At 37.6% G+C, this 15,376-nt stretch overlaps 1 protein-coding gene across 1 annotated transcript in view; it reads left to right on the forward strand.

Annotated features, from left to right (window-relative positions):
* IKZF3 (IKAROS family zinc finger 3) overlaps positions 1 to 11,254 on the forward strand; it is a 90,051-nt gene extending 78,797 nt beyond the window's left edge. Inside the window, exons 8-9 of the mRNA XM_019507143.1 lie at positions 3,214 to 3,330; positions 8,995 to 11,254. Coding sequence (XP_019362688.1) covers positions 3,214 to 3,330; positions 8,995 to 9,698 — 821 coding nt within the window. The 3' untranslated portion in view covers positions 9,699 to 11,254. The remainder of the gene's footprint in view (positions 1 to 3,213; positions 3,331 to 8,994) is intronic.
* The last annotated feature ends 4,122 nt before the right edge of the window (positions 11,255 to 15,376 follow it).

The raw sequence follows: 15,376 nt of genomic DNA on the forward strand, positions 1-15,376 counted from the left end.
CAACTGACTGCTAGGGCTCTCTCCCTAGCAGTTCCAGCTCTTAAAAGGAGCAGGACACCCTAGTGCCCTGCAACATGGTTCATAACTGCCTAAGCAGCACTATGGCAGGAAAGGATGTAAGGGTTGTAGTGGATCACAAAGCAAATAAGTCAACAAAGGGATGCAGTTGCAGGAGGCAAATGACATCTAGATTGCAGTACCAAAGGGTGCCTGTCAACATGCCCATCTGCTCCAAGACGCTATAATTACTTGATTAATGGAGTCTAATGGAGTGTGCTAATTAGCCGCCCCAGCAGCCTCAGTGTCTCATGTATTCAGTGTCCCCATTGTTCAAAATGGCGGTGGGGGCTCTTTAAATAAAGCTTACTCAATGCACTTTAGTTAAAGCACCCCCACCACCATTTTGAAGCATGGGACACTGAATACATGTGATGCTGTGGGCACTTTAATTAGAGCGGCTTTCAGATGCCCTTAATTTACATTAGCCTATTTTAATGTGCATTAACTAAATTGCACATTTTTAATGATGCTTTAATGCATATTAAAATAGACTAATGCTTATTAAAGTGTAGATGCACTCAAAGTGTGTTTAAGTCATGGTAGAGCTGGGGTGCTATTGTAGCTATGATGATCCTGGAAAAATGAATCAACTATAGAGCTGGGAGGGTATGGACAAGACTTTAGGTACCAAGTACCCTCCCTCGGGTCTCAAGAGACCTGTGAGTGATAAAAAAAAAATATCACTCACAAGAATTCTTGCCACTTGTCAAGTCTGCATTGCTTTAAAAGTATCTGTGTTCTTCTTTCATGATAGATTTCTTTTCTGTCTAAACCATGCACCAAATACTTGCAGTATCCAGGTATGATACTGTAAAATTAAGTTATTCCATTATAGTGAGGTTACCATAGTCCAACCTGCTGTGTGATCTTGTGAAAGTAACTTCCCCTCTCCGATCCTCTTTTACCACTCCCACTCTTCTCTGCTTTCCCTTTTAGACTGTAAGCTCTTTGTGTCAACATATGTCTCTTATTACATTATTTGTATAATTCTATGTGCATGCTTTTATCCTAAGGTAAATGATAACTAGCCCACAATATCTTATCCCTCAAGGAAAGACAGGTGAGCTGCTGTGGATTACCCTTCATTAATCATGAGGTAAGAGCATGCACACAGGCAGGTACAGAAGCGTAGCTGTAAGGCCTGACCCTATTTACTTTTTGTGGCAACTTGCTCATGTGTCCATGCCTTTAATGTTACTGCATTGCCTTCTTTTGATTTCCATCTGTGACCTCAGCAAAAAATGACAGGGCTAAATAAAACCATACCACTCATTCAGTTTCTGTTGGCTGGTATTTACCAAATGTTTGATCTTTCTTCTTTTTTTTTAACTCCAGTACCTGGGAAGCTGGGGTATATTCACTACCGTGGGTATAACTAAGAACAAGGTGTCTATGAGTTTAAGATATCATCTTCCGCAGTATTTTAAGGGGCACATCAGTGTTGATTTCTGAAGGGTCCCTAGTCTTATAATAGAGTCAATGTACAATTCATGTACTGCTGTTCTGATAACTGTTGTGAAATCCCAACACATCTCAAATTATTGATATTGAAAATATTTTGTTACTTTCCATATTAATTATAAAAATGATATTATGCTTATATTTTTATGCCCTAAATTTTCTTCAATTCCTGCAGTAACTAATTACTTTTGTCAATCTACTAATGGTGGTTAGTGCACAGTCATTTAGTACTTGCTAAAGTACTAAACCAAGTACTTTTTTTTTAAATCCCCATTTTTTTAACACAGGGGTTTTCAGTCTTTTTGGATCAGTGTACCCCCAGCAAGCCAGACACAGAGTGGGGGGGTGGCATGTGGCCAAACACAGAGTGGCAGCAACCATCGCGTGCAAGCATCCCCTGCCCTCCGCAATTCCAGCTGGGTGGGTGGTGCCTGCACAGCAGCGCAGGGTGGTACATGGTGGCGCTTTGTCCTTGCCCACCCGTGCATACTCCCAGGGCCTTTTCAAGTACTCCTAGGTGTATGCGTACCCCCAGTTGACAACCCCTGTTAAAACATGTTTATCAGGTCATATAGCATATATTTTTTTGAGCAGTTATGGTACAACAACAACAATAATAAACAATCTGTCCCTGTGGAGAAAACTAAATTTTAGGGGGAGTTGCAGCAGTTAAATTCAAAATGAGTCTAGCAGTACTGGGATGAGGTGGCAAACATAATAGGTTTAGCTTGTCCAATCTAAACGTCTGCACAGTCTCTGTGAGGTTGACAGCATGCATGGTGTGAGATGATGAGCACTGGCTAGTACACCTAGAGTCTTACTTTAGAAAATGGTAAGTTACTTAAAATCATCAGAAGCCACTAGATTAAGTGAACATTACATAGACAAGATACCTGCGTGGTGTTCCTATGTTTATAGGTTTTGGGCAATTTAATAATTTTTAAATAGCTCTGAAAAACTGATAAAAATATTTTGCAAAGGTAAAATATGGCCAGTTAATTTCAGCTGTAACAAAAAGATTTTTTAAAAAGATAGTGTATTCTCTGCTGTTATCATTTAGATGGGTTTTTTTTTAGAACCTGGAAAAAAGTGAGGAGGAAAGTAAGTTATTATTGGAGGGTTAATTTTTATAAAAAGAAGAGAAATATAACTTATATGTAAAGAGATCCTTTACTCGTTTCTTTGTGGCTAGCTTAGTAAGGAGCCCTGTTCATGAATAGTATTAAAGGAAATGTATTTTTGGTATATGACAAAGAAATTGAGTATTTCTTTTTTAACTTGTCTTGAAGAACTTTATTGGTCTGCAGGTGCCACAGAGTGTTACTTAGAACCAAAAGAAAGATGAACAGAGGTTATATCCCCATCTATATTTTGTAACCAACCACGTCCAGCCTGTTTATTTTACACTTCCTCTTGCTAATGAAGATATTGGTTTTGTATGGGCTATGCTCTCCTGCATGAGCTTTAGACTGCAAGATTTGTATGTGTTTCTGTGCTTGGTTCCACTCACCGCAACTGGTGCCCAAGACACAAGGAACAAGAACAACAGAAAAACAACAAAACAAGTTACATCATATCTCCAAACTGTTTCCTTCCAGTTAGTGTGGCAAACTCTGGAGTTAAAATCATTCATCTCTTCCTTTTTTTTCCTTTTGACCTACGTCTTTTTTCTTTTCACATTTTCCAAACTAGCAAGCGTGGAGGCAAGGCACATCAAAGCAGAGATGGGGAGTGAAAGAGCACTCGTGTTGGACAGGTTAGCGAGCAACGTGGCAAAGCGAAAAAGTTCAATGCCTCAGAAATTTATTGGTAAGAATAAAAGTATTTTCACATGCTGCAGTTAAATATGTGAGGGTTGTTAATCAGCAGAACAATAGCAGTCTTGAAGGACTTTTGCTAGTTCATACTTTATTTAAATAGGGTAACTTCTGTTTTCCATTATGTTTATACTTACTGCCTATAGGTATTTGATAGACCTCAGAAAATTTTCAATTAATTAAATAAGAAATAGAGATAAATTAATACTGTATTTTGTATACATTAATATTATTTATAAATACACATTTTTCTAGTGCATTTTTCAAATTGAATATGTTTGAAACTCAGGCTTTTGCTGGAAAAGAACTTAATGGCTTGATCCTGATAGGTGCTGAGTGCCCTCCAGCCTTTTTGTAGGCAATGGAGAATGTACTCAGTACCTTCTTGCAGGGGGCAACCAGCACTATTCAGAATTATGCCCAAAGACAGGAGATTATTTAATTTTTGCAAGTCATTTTAAAAAATATGACCCTGATAGTGTCAAACTCTTTCTTGCCCTAATTAAACAAATATTTCTACAGAACACTTTCATAGACTTTATTTGGGGCTGAGTTTTATTCAGTGTTCTGCAAATTGGAAATCTTAAACAGCAAGGTTAGACATAACTTGTTGCTCTCTGTTATTAAACTTTATAGATGCTTTCATATCATTTCAGCTATATTGAAACTTGAGCAGTCAGCAATCATTTTTAACAAATGATCAGAGAAACATATCTGACTATAGTTTATAATATTTGTTTGCTAAACTAGCTATGATGTTTCTGCAGAAATTAATATAATTTTAAAACACATTTACTTTTGAAATAATGGTACTACTTTGTTCTTGTGTAGCTAGAGTTCTTGTGAGTTTATACAGAAAGCTAAATACCATGGCATTTAAATTGAAGTAGATAACCAATCCTAGAATACATTTTTAAATAATCCTAAATTTGATGGCAATTTTTCTATCTCCATCTATGACAGATGCTGTTATTTCTTTCTGCTGATCATATTTCTTTTATTTGCCTTTAGCAAAAATAATATTGAACCTTATTTTTGGACTATATGAAGCCATGTTCTACATTACAAATTTACTTAGCCAGCAGTTATGCAAGTAGTGTTAATATTGTCCTAGACATTATTTTTTTCAGGGCATGTATATGGAATAGGATGACTATTTTTCTTCATGTACATTTTCTGTTGCAAATATTGCCCCTGGTAATTTTGGTTCATGCATGTGTTGCAGGAGTGGAGGGGGGAACAGGGAGAAACTAGTGGTAGTAATCAACTGTTAGAGAACTTGAGCAGCTTCTTTTAGACTGGTCCACAACTGCTTAGGTACCAAGGATCCCTCTTGAACTTGTGGACCCAAATTTTCCAAATCTTAGGAAGTTAAAGGTAGGCTTCTAAATCCACATGTAGATGCTGAAATAAAAGTGACTTGTCTATCAAAGGCACTGAGCATATTAAGCTCACACTGGCTTCCGTGATCTAGCACATCTGAAAATGAAAGCATTGTACAATATTTGGCTACTGCAGTAAAGATTTAGAAGAGCCTACCTTTAGGTATCTAGATTTGAAAATGTTGACTGGGTTTTAGGTTTTGCAGGCTACATTGTGATACAAAAAAAGCATGAAAACAGTGCTTTTCATGTTCATCAGCACTTTTCTTAGCATTAGGAGCAGTTTTAGATTTTTCTTTTTGCTATTGACAGGGGGTGATTCCTGTGAGGTGCTGAACACCCTTTTACGTTTGGGGCAAACAAACACATAGCCATGTTCTAAACTTTGACTTCAGTAGCACTAAAACATATGCATAAATGTAAGCATATGCTAAAGAGTTGTGCTGGATGGGGTCCATGTGTTCATCACCTTGCAGGATGGAAGCCTTTAAAGATTCTTTGTAGAGCTCCAATAATGGAGTCTGTTGATAGCACATGTTGAGGCTGTGGTATGAAGAAGAGACTTTGTGGACAGGTTAGAGGGACAGTGGTGGTTCTCATCATGACACAAAGACATTGATTCCTGAAACAGCTTGCCAAATCTCATTTCTATGAGAAAAGCCTGCTGACCAAAAAGCGTACATTGGCACTTCCTTAAGTAGATGATGCTCTGGAGACTTACACAATCATTATTTTAGGACAAATTCCAACCTGTCATGTAAATGGTTCTAAAATACAGCTTCTCTCATTCTGCCCAGTAGTAGCCACACTGCATAAATAATTTTTGTGGGTGTGTACAGCTACAATTACTAGTAAATATGCAAACAGGGAAACCATATCCCTGACAGCTCTACCTGCTTGATACCATTACTTTGTGTCTTATTATCTGCCTTTGGCTTTCACCTGAGTTTTGAGAGAACAAATATTTGGGTGGAATTTTTCCATCTTGCCCTTCCCATTTTCCTACCAGGTTTCTATTGTGTATGCCTTTCTACCAAACTTGCAAACTCTGTCCCTTCATAATTCCTAATTAATTTAATGTTCCAGGAAAAAAAATGGCTGAGCAGAACTGATGCCCTGTAAAATTAATGCAGAGTGGGATCCCTCTTGTATAAACTAGCTCTCCCAAGTGACTGTCCTGGTGACATCTCACTCCTAAATAGAACTGACAGTGGTCGAGATTCTCAGCTGGTATAAATCAGACTAACTCTGTGGAAGTCAGTGACATTGTGCCAGTTAAACTGAGCATCTAACCTATAGCGTACTACTTGTTCCTTCCTTATATGAGGTCCTTTCCATTTTGAGTGCATTATTAAAAATATATTTGTTACAAGTGGTAAAAGTGCTATTGTAGTTTTGGCACTTCAGCAGTTACCACCAACTCTTTGTGTCAGGTAACTAATGAGAAATGGCCTGCCTTGGTTAACAGAGCAACAGGATGCAGGTTAACTCCCTGTTTTCAGGGTCTGCACCTCATCAAGTTGCAAAAATCTTCATACCACTGTAGAGTAAGCCAGCATCACTGAGCCAACACATGGGTATGTGTCATATACTGTACGATCATATGTGAATTCTGAAGGGGAAAGTTTTGCACTGTGCTGAGGTAAAAAGATAAAATGAGCAAAGATTTTTCTTAAAGTGGGTAGTGCATTACGTAGTAATTGAAGAGTATGAGACACTGAATTTAGTTCTTAAATTTGGTTACAATTTTAGTATTTCATTAAATCTTCGTCTTCCTGTGAGAGCAATATACTCATTTAATCCACAGGTATCACTAGCATTGTTCCACAAGGTTGTAAAAAAGTGTATTGCTACTTCGTAAATCCATGCCATTGTTAATTTACGTAATCCTTGTTCCCAACCTGCTGTTCTTTTCCCTCTGGTTGCTGTCTTTATTGAATTGGGTTTTGTTCCATCTTTTGTCAGATTTTAGCAACGAGTTGACGTTGACATAAACCAAAGCCACAACAGAGAAACTTAGTCCATTTGCCTATAATTTGATGATCTTCCAGGCCCCTTCTGGCCCATTGTTTCTATAATGTTACATTGTCATATTTTAATTTGCTATAAATGAACATACTAATTTTGGGGACATTTATTTCCTATGACTGTAAAATCTGATCGTAATCCTACTTAATAGTAGATTATAAAATATGTAATACCTTTTGTCCCCCTGTGCTTTACAAATTAAACAACTTGATACACTACTGTCTATAGGGATTCTTTGACCCCTGCTGAGATGGAGCTGCTTCTAGTATAAAACATAGTAGCTTTTCAAAGGTACAGAGGAACACTGAACAGCCATTTAAGTCCAAAGAATGAAGAAGGATATTCTGTCTAATCAATATGTCATTGTGGATTTTAGGGAAGCAGAATGAAAATAACTGCAGTGGGAATTTGAGAAAGACATCAGGGCTCACATTCCCCGTGGAAAAAATACTGTGAGATTTTTTTTTTCAGGAACCATAAGGGGTCAAAGCTTTTGTTTCATGTCTTACATGACCACTGAGTTTTAATTGTGAGTTTTACAGTAAGGTTCTGTATATTTTTGATTGTGTTACTTTTTTAATTTAATTTTTAATTAAATATTCTGTTCGTCTAGCACTGGTGTTATGAGTCATCCAAATGTGTTATACCATTTTGGTTCCTTTTGAGTAGAAGCTGGATCATAAGTTTTGTTGAGGGTTGGAAGCAGTTACATTCTTGTGGTTCACTAACCTTTTTTCTAAGTGTTGTATAAAAGAAACGTGAGCTCCTGGTTTTGCTATCTTTGCAGTGAAACCTGATGAGTTTCATATACATTGAGTCATAATGTTGACAGGTGACTGATAAACATCTGTCCTATTCAAGTTACCGTAACTCAAAGTTTAGTGGATCTGATGTTTGCAAGTCACTTGCACGTGAACCTTCAGGCTTGTCCCTTTTGTTAACTATGAACAATCATAAGCTTCATTTAACCACAGAATTCAGTTATGTATTACTAGACATCCAAAAAAAAAAAAGAAGCTATTTCTGCCTCCTTTGGGATGCAACTTTTTTCTCTCTTTGCACCTGGCATATAGGGGCAGTACCTGTCTGGGGCAGTGCTATCTTTCCTTGTCCCATCCCTGGCTATCAGGTCTGCAAGGAAACAGGTGTGTAATCCTTTTACCCTACTGTTATTCCCACCGTGCACACATCCTCAGTGCACACATCCTTAACATAACCAGAGCAGGGACAGTTTTTGCTCTCCTGTGTGACTATTATAAAATAAAGTCCTATATTAGGTGACTAAAAATATATCAGGTATTTTCTCTACATACGTACCTTCATACATGATTATCATATCTACGGTATATAACAGCTTTCTCAGAATTAAAATTAAGAAGCTTCACTCCTAGAGAATCTATGCAGTGCTGTGCATCTAGGTTGGGAATATGCATAAATACTTGTTAACTTAAAGTTATTAAAATATAGTGAACACACCAATAATTCACTGTGTTACTCCCTTTTCACGCTATCATAACTGCACGATTGGTAGTTGCCGTGGCATAACACTGAACTGAAGAATCGGGTCCAAATTGAATTTAAAAAATTGCAAGTGAAAAGTTTGGTTAAGGATTTCTGTGCAAAAAAAAATGGGGGGGCAAAATCTTTCCATTACCCCTACATAATCTTGTCGCTGGGGTACTCCAACTACTATGTTTATAAGGAGACAAATAAAAATAAAATATATCAAGTGTGTAAAAATCAATAAACAATATAAAGAAAATCCAGTTAGACACTCCTGTTTGCTCTCCCTGTTATAGGAGGGTATGGTTTCTGAGGAGATGATGTAAAACCTAGATGGAATATTCAAGGATCCTAATAAACAAAATGTTCTATGATTGACACTTTTAACAGCTTTTTCACATATTGATGCTCACGTTTTATATTTAAAAACAAGTAGCAATTTTGAAATCTTTTGAATCTTTGAAAACTTTTGCTGAAATAGTTTTTTTTTCTCTGAATCCTGGACCAATCAAAATTCAGTGATGGATTGGCCAGGAACACCAGGTTGTTAAATTAACATCTCTATTACCAGAAACTTCTGATTTGGAAAACCACTTCACTTACACAAACACCATCCTTGATCCAAGGAGCAGACAGCTAAATTCAACTCTTTCTTGTCCAGGGACTATTGTTATATAGAAAAGTATCCTAAAATGTGAAGACAGAATTCACTCAGTAAATTTAATTTCTTTTTTCTCTTGCAGGTGAAAAGCGACATAGCTTTGATATTAATTATAGTTCAAGTTACATGTATGAAAAGGAAACTGAGATGATGCAGGGACGTATGATGGACCAAGCCATAAATAATGCCATCACCTACCTTGGGGCAGAAGCACTGCGTCCTCTTGTGCAAACCCCACCCGCTCCCACTTCTGAAATGGTCCCTGTCATCAACAGCTTGTATCCAATACCACTCACCCGCTCTGAAATGTCAAATGGCAACTCACAAGATACAGAAAAGAGTCATGCCCACCTGAGAGACAAAAGTCTGTCTTCTGACAGAGGTCTTTCCCCAAACAACAGTGGTCAAGACTCCACAGACACTGACAGCAACCATGAGGAGCGCCAGAATCATACCTACCACCAAAACCAAATGATACCTCCCCAGGTCCGCAATGGCCTCCAGTCCTTGAAGGAGCTCCCAAGGTCATATGACATCATCAAGCCACCAACTATATGCCCACGTGATGCCTTTAAGGTTATCAATAAGGAAGGTGAAGCCATTGGGGTCTACAGATGTGACCACTGCCGTGTCCTCTTTTTGGATTATGTGATGTTTACCATTCATATGGGATGCCATGGATTCCGTGATCCTTTTGAGTGCAACATGTGTGGCTACAGAAGCCATGACAGATATGAGTTCTCCTCACATATAGCACGAGGAGAGCATAGGGTGTTACTGAAGTAAAAGGATTATTTTTTCTAAGACCAGAACATGGGTATTTTAGATTTATTGGGATTTTAAATGTGTCTAAAGTTACTTAAATATTTTTGTGGCAGTTCCAAATATGTTAGTGTCCCTCATAGTTGCAAAGTACTGATGGGACTTTTCAATTGTTACTAGCAAACAGTATACTGTAGCATCTGTGCCTAGATACTATGGTGACTGGCACTGTATAAGCACCAAAGATAGAAATACATTTTGTATTAACTTTATTTTTGTGGAAACTAATAGCAGCATAAGAAGATTTTACATTTTATATGTGTATGTGTTAGAACATTTACTTCCAATAATAGCAACATGTTAATTTTGTTGTATTATGAATGAAATACAGGTAAAGTACTGAACTAATACTTATAAAATGTTGAAACTCAGCACAAAAGGTTGCTAATCCATACTGCCCTTTTCCTGGGCCTGTCAGAACCGCTATATTCTAACCAGTAATTCACAAGAGAGACTTTCTGTGGGTGTTTCAATTCCTAAGGTCTTCCTCAGTGGCTAAATTAATAAAACACAGAAAACCCATATCTGGGGAGATGGTATCATATTCACTTTTAAATGTTTCCCCCCGGAGCCTTAAAAAATGTATGGCCCTACTACACTTTCATTTTATTTACCCACTCTGATCACTTTCTTTAAAATGTCTTTCCACTCACCTCTCACTCAGTAATATTAAAATAAGTAGTGTGTGCTATTTTAGGGTTTAGGGTTTTTTTTTTTTAATTATTGTATTTTTTTTGGCATACTCAGTGAGACCATTTGTTCACTGCTGTGGAAAGTCAATAGTGAAACTAACATTGACTTGACTTGGTGTAGAATCTGACTCTGAAACAGTAATATGCATGCAAACTCCCATTTATGCAAATAGATTTTTTGCCTATGTCAGGACTGCAGGATTGGGCTGTGTGACATTACTGTACCTCAGGGAACAAATAGGTTCATACAGAACAGATTACAAGAGTTTTGTACTTAAAAAACAATGTCCTAATAAAGAAAATGTAATGAATAGAAAGGTAAAAGTTCTTATTCTCATCTCACTCTCACTGGTTTTATGCCAGTGTAACTCAACTGGTTTCAGTGATATCATTACTGCTTTATAACACCATGAGTGAAAGCTAAGCCCCAATTTTATTGGACCAGATGCTGCGCTTTTTTACACACGTGCTATCTCATTGATGTCAGTGGGTCTGTACAGATGAGCATAGAATTTGACCTAAAGTATGCTGGTTTTAGAATTGCCACAGTCATAATGTCCTAGGAAATATTAACAGTAGGTACCGTGAGAATCTTCATATATGAATGTGTGGGAGCTGACAATTCAATCACGCTGTCTGGTTTTACGTGGGGATATCCCTCTGAGTGAAATGTGCTGTTTTGCAAAATGAGTATTTACAATTACTTTGAAGCCAGCTTTTAAAATAGTTCTTTAATCTAATCATTGTTCTGCAGCTGTATTATTAGTCACTGTTCTGAAGATGTGAATTTGATAACATTTTTGCTGAGTGTATGTTTATTCTTTTTTTTTTAAAAAAAAACTTTTCTATAATGTAGAATTAGACTTATTCCGATGAACTTTTCCATTCATTGAATATTTTGTATAAGTATTTCTTTTGTACTTTTCAGTGTTATTGTATCAACTGCTGTGTGATGCATTTCAACTTTTTCACTAGTCCCTACAAAAGTAGTAACTAGTTCTCTGAACGTATGAATGGGCATCAGGAAATACTAAATTCTAACTGCCTCTGACATTAGCTCCTACTGTGTCCTTGGATGTGTCACTGACTTAGTTCTTCATGTGTAAAAAAGGGAATGAAAATATTTACTCTTCCTGATTGGGGTGTGTGTAGAGATTAATAAGTTAATGTTTGTAAAGTGCTAAGAAGATGTATTACAAAAATGGTAACTATTGTTCTATCTCTTTTGGGGAGGTGGGGAAGATGATTTTGCTCACTTTTATATTTAGCTGTGTACATAGTTGTAAAATAGTTTTAGAAATCTCTTTGCACCAATTAACTTCTTATTACCAGGTATCTTTTAATGAACAGAGAGGATGTTAGTTCCAGCTCCTCCGACTGCTAAACACATTATTAATATAGCACTACTGCAGAATCTTTCAGTTGAGTAACTTTCAACTTACACCAGTGTAAGATCAGATAGAGGTCCTTAGGCTCTTGCAAAATTATGTTAGCCACAGTGAAACATGTCTTTAAATGACCGTCCAAGGTGTCAAAATCAAAATTTGATCACTTTACAGAAATGCTGTCTTAATAAAGCAAAATTATGATCAGCAAAATATTTGGAGTGGTTTGTTAAGATAGGTTTGCCCAAAAAAGGGTGGGGCAGAAACATACTGTATAGTGCAAAAATGCAGTTTTCTTCCTTATTTCCTGTTTAAGCTAATGTGAATTGTTAAACAGTTTCAGTCAAAAGATGGCTGCATTTTCATGGAGAAAGTGATCAATAGATACATGCCATTGTGAATGAAAATGTTTCTCATCACGGTTAGACTTAGAAAGATGAATAAGAAAAATTATAGCAAAGTGTAACCTTGTCTTTAGCACAGGAAGCTCTTCAGGTTGCTATATATATGTCATAAAATACCACCAGTTTCTTTCTCACACCACCATAGAATCCTTGAAAATTACTTTGCAGAATTTATTCTCCCACTCTTCACTTACCGCCAACTGTTCAGGCAGGGCTTTAACCACCTACCCATTATTTCCCAGATTAGGTGAGCAATCAACCACTGAACCTGTGAAAAGTTCAATTTGAACAATATTGACAAAGTTTTGAAAGAGGAAAGACAGAGGTTTCACAATATCTGCCCTAGAAGGCAAAATTTTCCCACCACAGCTCAGGCAAAATGTTTGTTCAGATATGCTACACCAAAATAAATTGTTGTTCATTGCATTGACCAGACCTAATGAGTAATGATTGTATTACAGATCTGCTGCTGAAAAATCAAGGTTGTTGAATGTGGACTCAGCCTTAAAAATGTGCATATTTTTATCAATAAGTTTTATCTGATGTGGAAATGCTAACAACAGTATTTTATGAGTTTGTATTTGGAGCTACCTGAACTTTGGCAAAGGACCATATTGCTTTTTTATTGGAACTGAAGCCTGAGGGCTGCACACAATGCCCAGCCCAATCACCCTCAACTTCCATTTAAATCAGCATCCAGGACCTAATTTCCATTAAATGGAACAGATTAACTATTACTTTGTCTTTAAAATACACCTGTATCCCTCAGACACTGCAGATTCTGTCACACAATGCTCAATCCTTCTTCCTAGTATGAAGTATTTCATTTTGAAACATGCAATCTGTTTTGGCTGTGTCCTTTTGTCAAAAGCCCTGTCACTAGACTAGGAGTTACATTTGGCTTGCAAGATGTATTTTAGCAGCTCTAGCTACAGAAAATTCAAATGCCAGGTATGAAAAACCCAGTGCTGACTTGTGAAATTATCTGATCTATCAAAAAAACCCTAAACATTGTAAATTGTTGCTAGCCTGATTTGTTCTGCTGTTGGTTAATGCTGCTGGTTCAGTTGATCTTGCTCTGAAAATAAATTTCTCTAGATATTTTTTTTCTGAAAGGCAGCATAATGAACAATTTTCTCTGAGTCTCCCGTATTTCTTTATTTTTACTGATAAATCACCCATGCCCAATCACCTATGTTGTGGCTTATGCAATTCTGTTTTCTCGTAAGTATATATATATTTTGATCTTTTGTTTTAAAGTTGTTTGACTTTTTTTGAAAAACCTACAGAAAGAGGTACTTAATATGCATAACTGCTAAAGAAATTTTGACAAGGGTATAGACACAAAGTGCTTCTGTGTTTGCAGGGTCTTGAATAATGGGGCCCTGGTCCTGACTGGGGTTCAAGGCTCTGGAAATGTCACTAATAACAATGCTCAGCCCAATATAACAAACCAAAATATTTATTTAAGATGAAATTAATTAAGATTGGCAATCTCTAGATTCAAGAAGTTGAGAAATCTTACTTAAAGCCTATATTCCATGCACAGACTGTGATCAGTGCATAGTTGTATTAGACCATTTCAGTACCGAAGAATAAAGTTAGTGGCTGTGGTTTGTAAAATATTATATAGTTTCTTAATGTAATTCTGTTAAACTCAGACTTAAAAATTATGCAGTCTGTTCTACTAACTGTTGAAAAATTATTCCAATATTTGACTTTACTGAATGGACAAATGAACTGTATCCAAAAAAAAGAAGTCCTGTTATGACCTTTTGGAACTGTGTTGCACTTTCCCTGTGTTGTCCAGGCCAACCCAAGGCAGGCAGTCAAAGGTGGAGGCAGAATGCTGTCCTGAGCAGTAGCATAAATAAAGTAGGGCAACCAGAGCAGCTGCTCTGGGCATCACCCCTGGGGAGCAGGAGGGATTGGAAGGCCACAAAAATAGGCAACAATATCCACTTCCCAGGGTGCAGAGCTGCTCTGTTATGCCTCTGGGGTACACAGAAGGAATTCCTTTTAAATGAATTCACTAGGAGTTTTGTATGTGCATATCTGAAGGCAAAGTTTAAGCCTTGCAGCTTGCTCATTGTGACACTGTGGGCATGTCTACATGTGCATTAACACACTTTAGTTAATGCACATTAAATCAAGTACCTCCACTGTGAAGGCATTTTTACATGTGCTGGTGGGGGGTGCAGCATTCTAATTAGAGTGGCTCTGAGAGCTGCTTTAATTAAAGCATCTGTGGTGTCTCATGTATCAGCATCCCCACATCTTAAAATGGTGCTGGGGGCGCTTTAACTAAAGCTTGTTCAATGAGGTTTAGTTAAAGTGACCCCGCCACCATTTTGAAGCATGAGGATACTGATACATGAGACACAGAGGCTGGCTAGAGCATGCTAATTAGCACACTCCACCAGACTCAATTAACTGAGTCTGCTCCAGCACATTGTAAGTATTTCCATGCATATCTATAGGAACCCTGAGGTACTAGGAAAATGCATATTAGTCTGTCTTAATGTGCATTAACTAAACGCTTAATGTTAGCCTATTTTAATGCGTATTAACTAAATAGCACAGTTTTAGTGACATTTTAATGTGCATTAAAATATGCTAATGAGCATTAAAGTGCATGTATAGATGTGTCCTGTGTTAGGAATCCTCATTCCATTTTGGGCCAAATATGAGTTTTACAAGGTTAGCTTTGGGAATAATTAACAGGCACTGAGGACTCCTTGTTTGAACTGATGGTGGGCATGTACAGAAAGGGAAAGCAATGTTGGTTTGCTTGTTTTTGTTTTGAGGACTAGAAGTCCCTTGTGTCTAAAAGGACTGCCTGCTGAGTCCAAATGTCATAATTTATATTGTTGTTTGGTTGAAAGCTTTTCCCCTTCCTTAGCCTAAAGTATCTGTTAAGAGGCTTTGCCCAGAGTTTGTAAGACACGTTGGAAAAAGGAATATCAGCACTTTATATTAAACCAGAGGTGCTCAACCTGTTGGTGCTGCGGGCTGATTGAGCGGCACAGGGCCAATCCACAGGCAGGATTGGACCCTGTGTGCCAGGGTCGGCCCTGCACCCTCAGATTGGAGCCCTACACCACTCCCCTGGGCCCTGTCCTGCCCCCACTCAGCCCCATGCTGCAGCTCAGGCCCTGCAC

This window comes from Gavialis gangeticus, unplaced genomic scaffold (genome assembly GCF_001723915.1).
Source record: "Gavialis gangeticus isolate Ggan-Ray unplaced genomic scaffold, GavGan_comp1, whole genome shotgun sequence".
NCBI lineage: Eukaryota > Metazoa > Chordata > Crocodylia > Gavialidae > Gavialis > Gavialis gangeticus.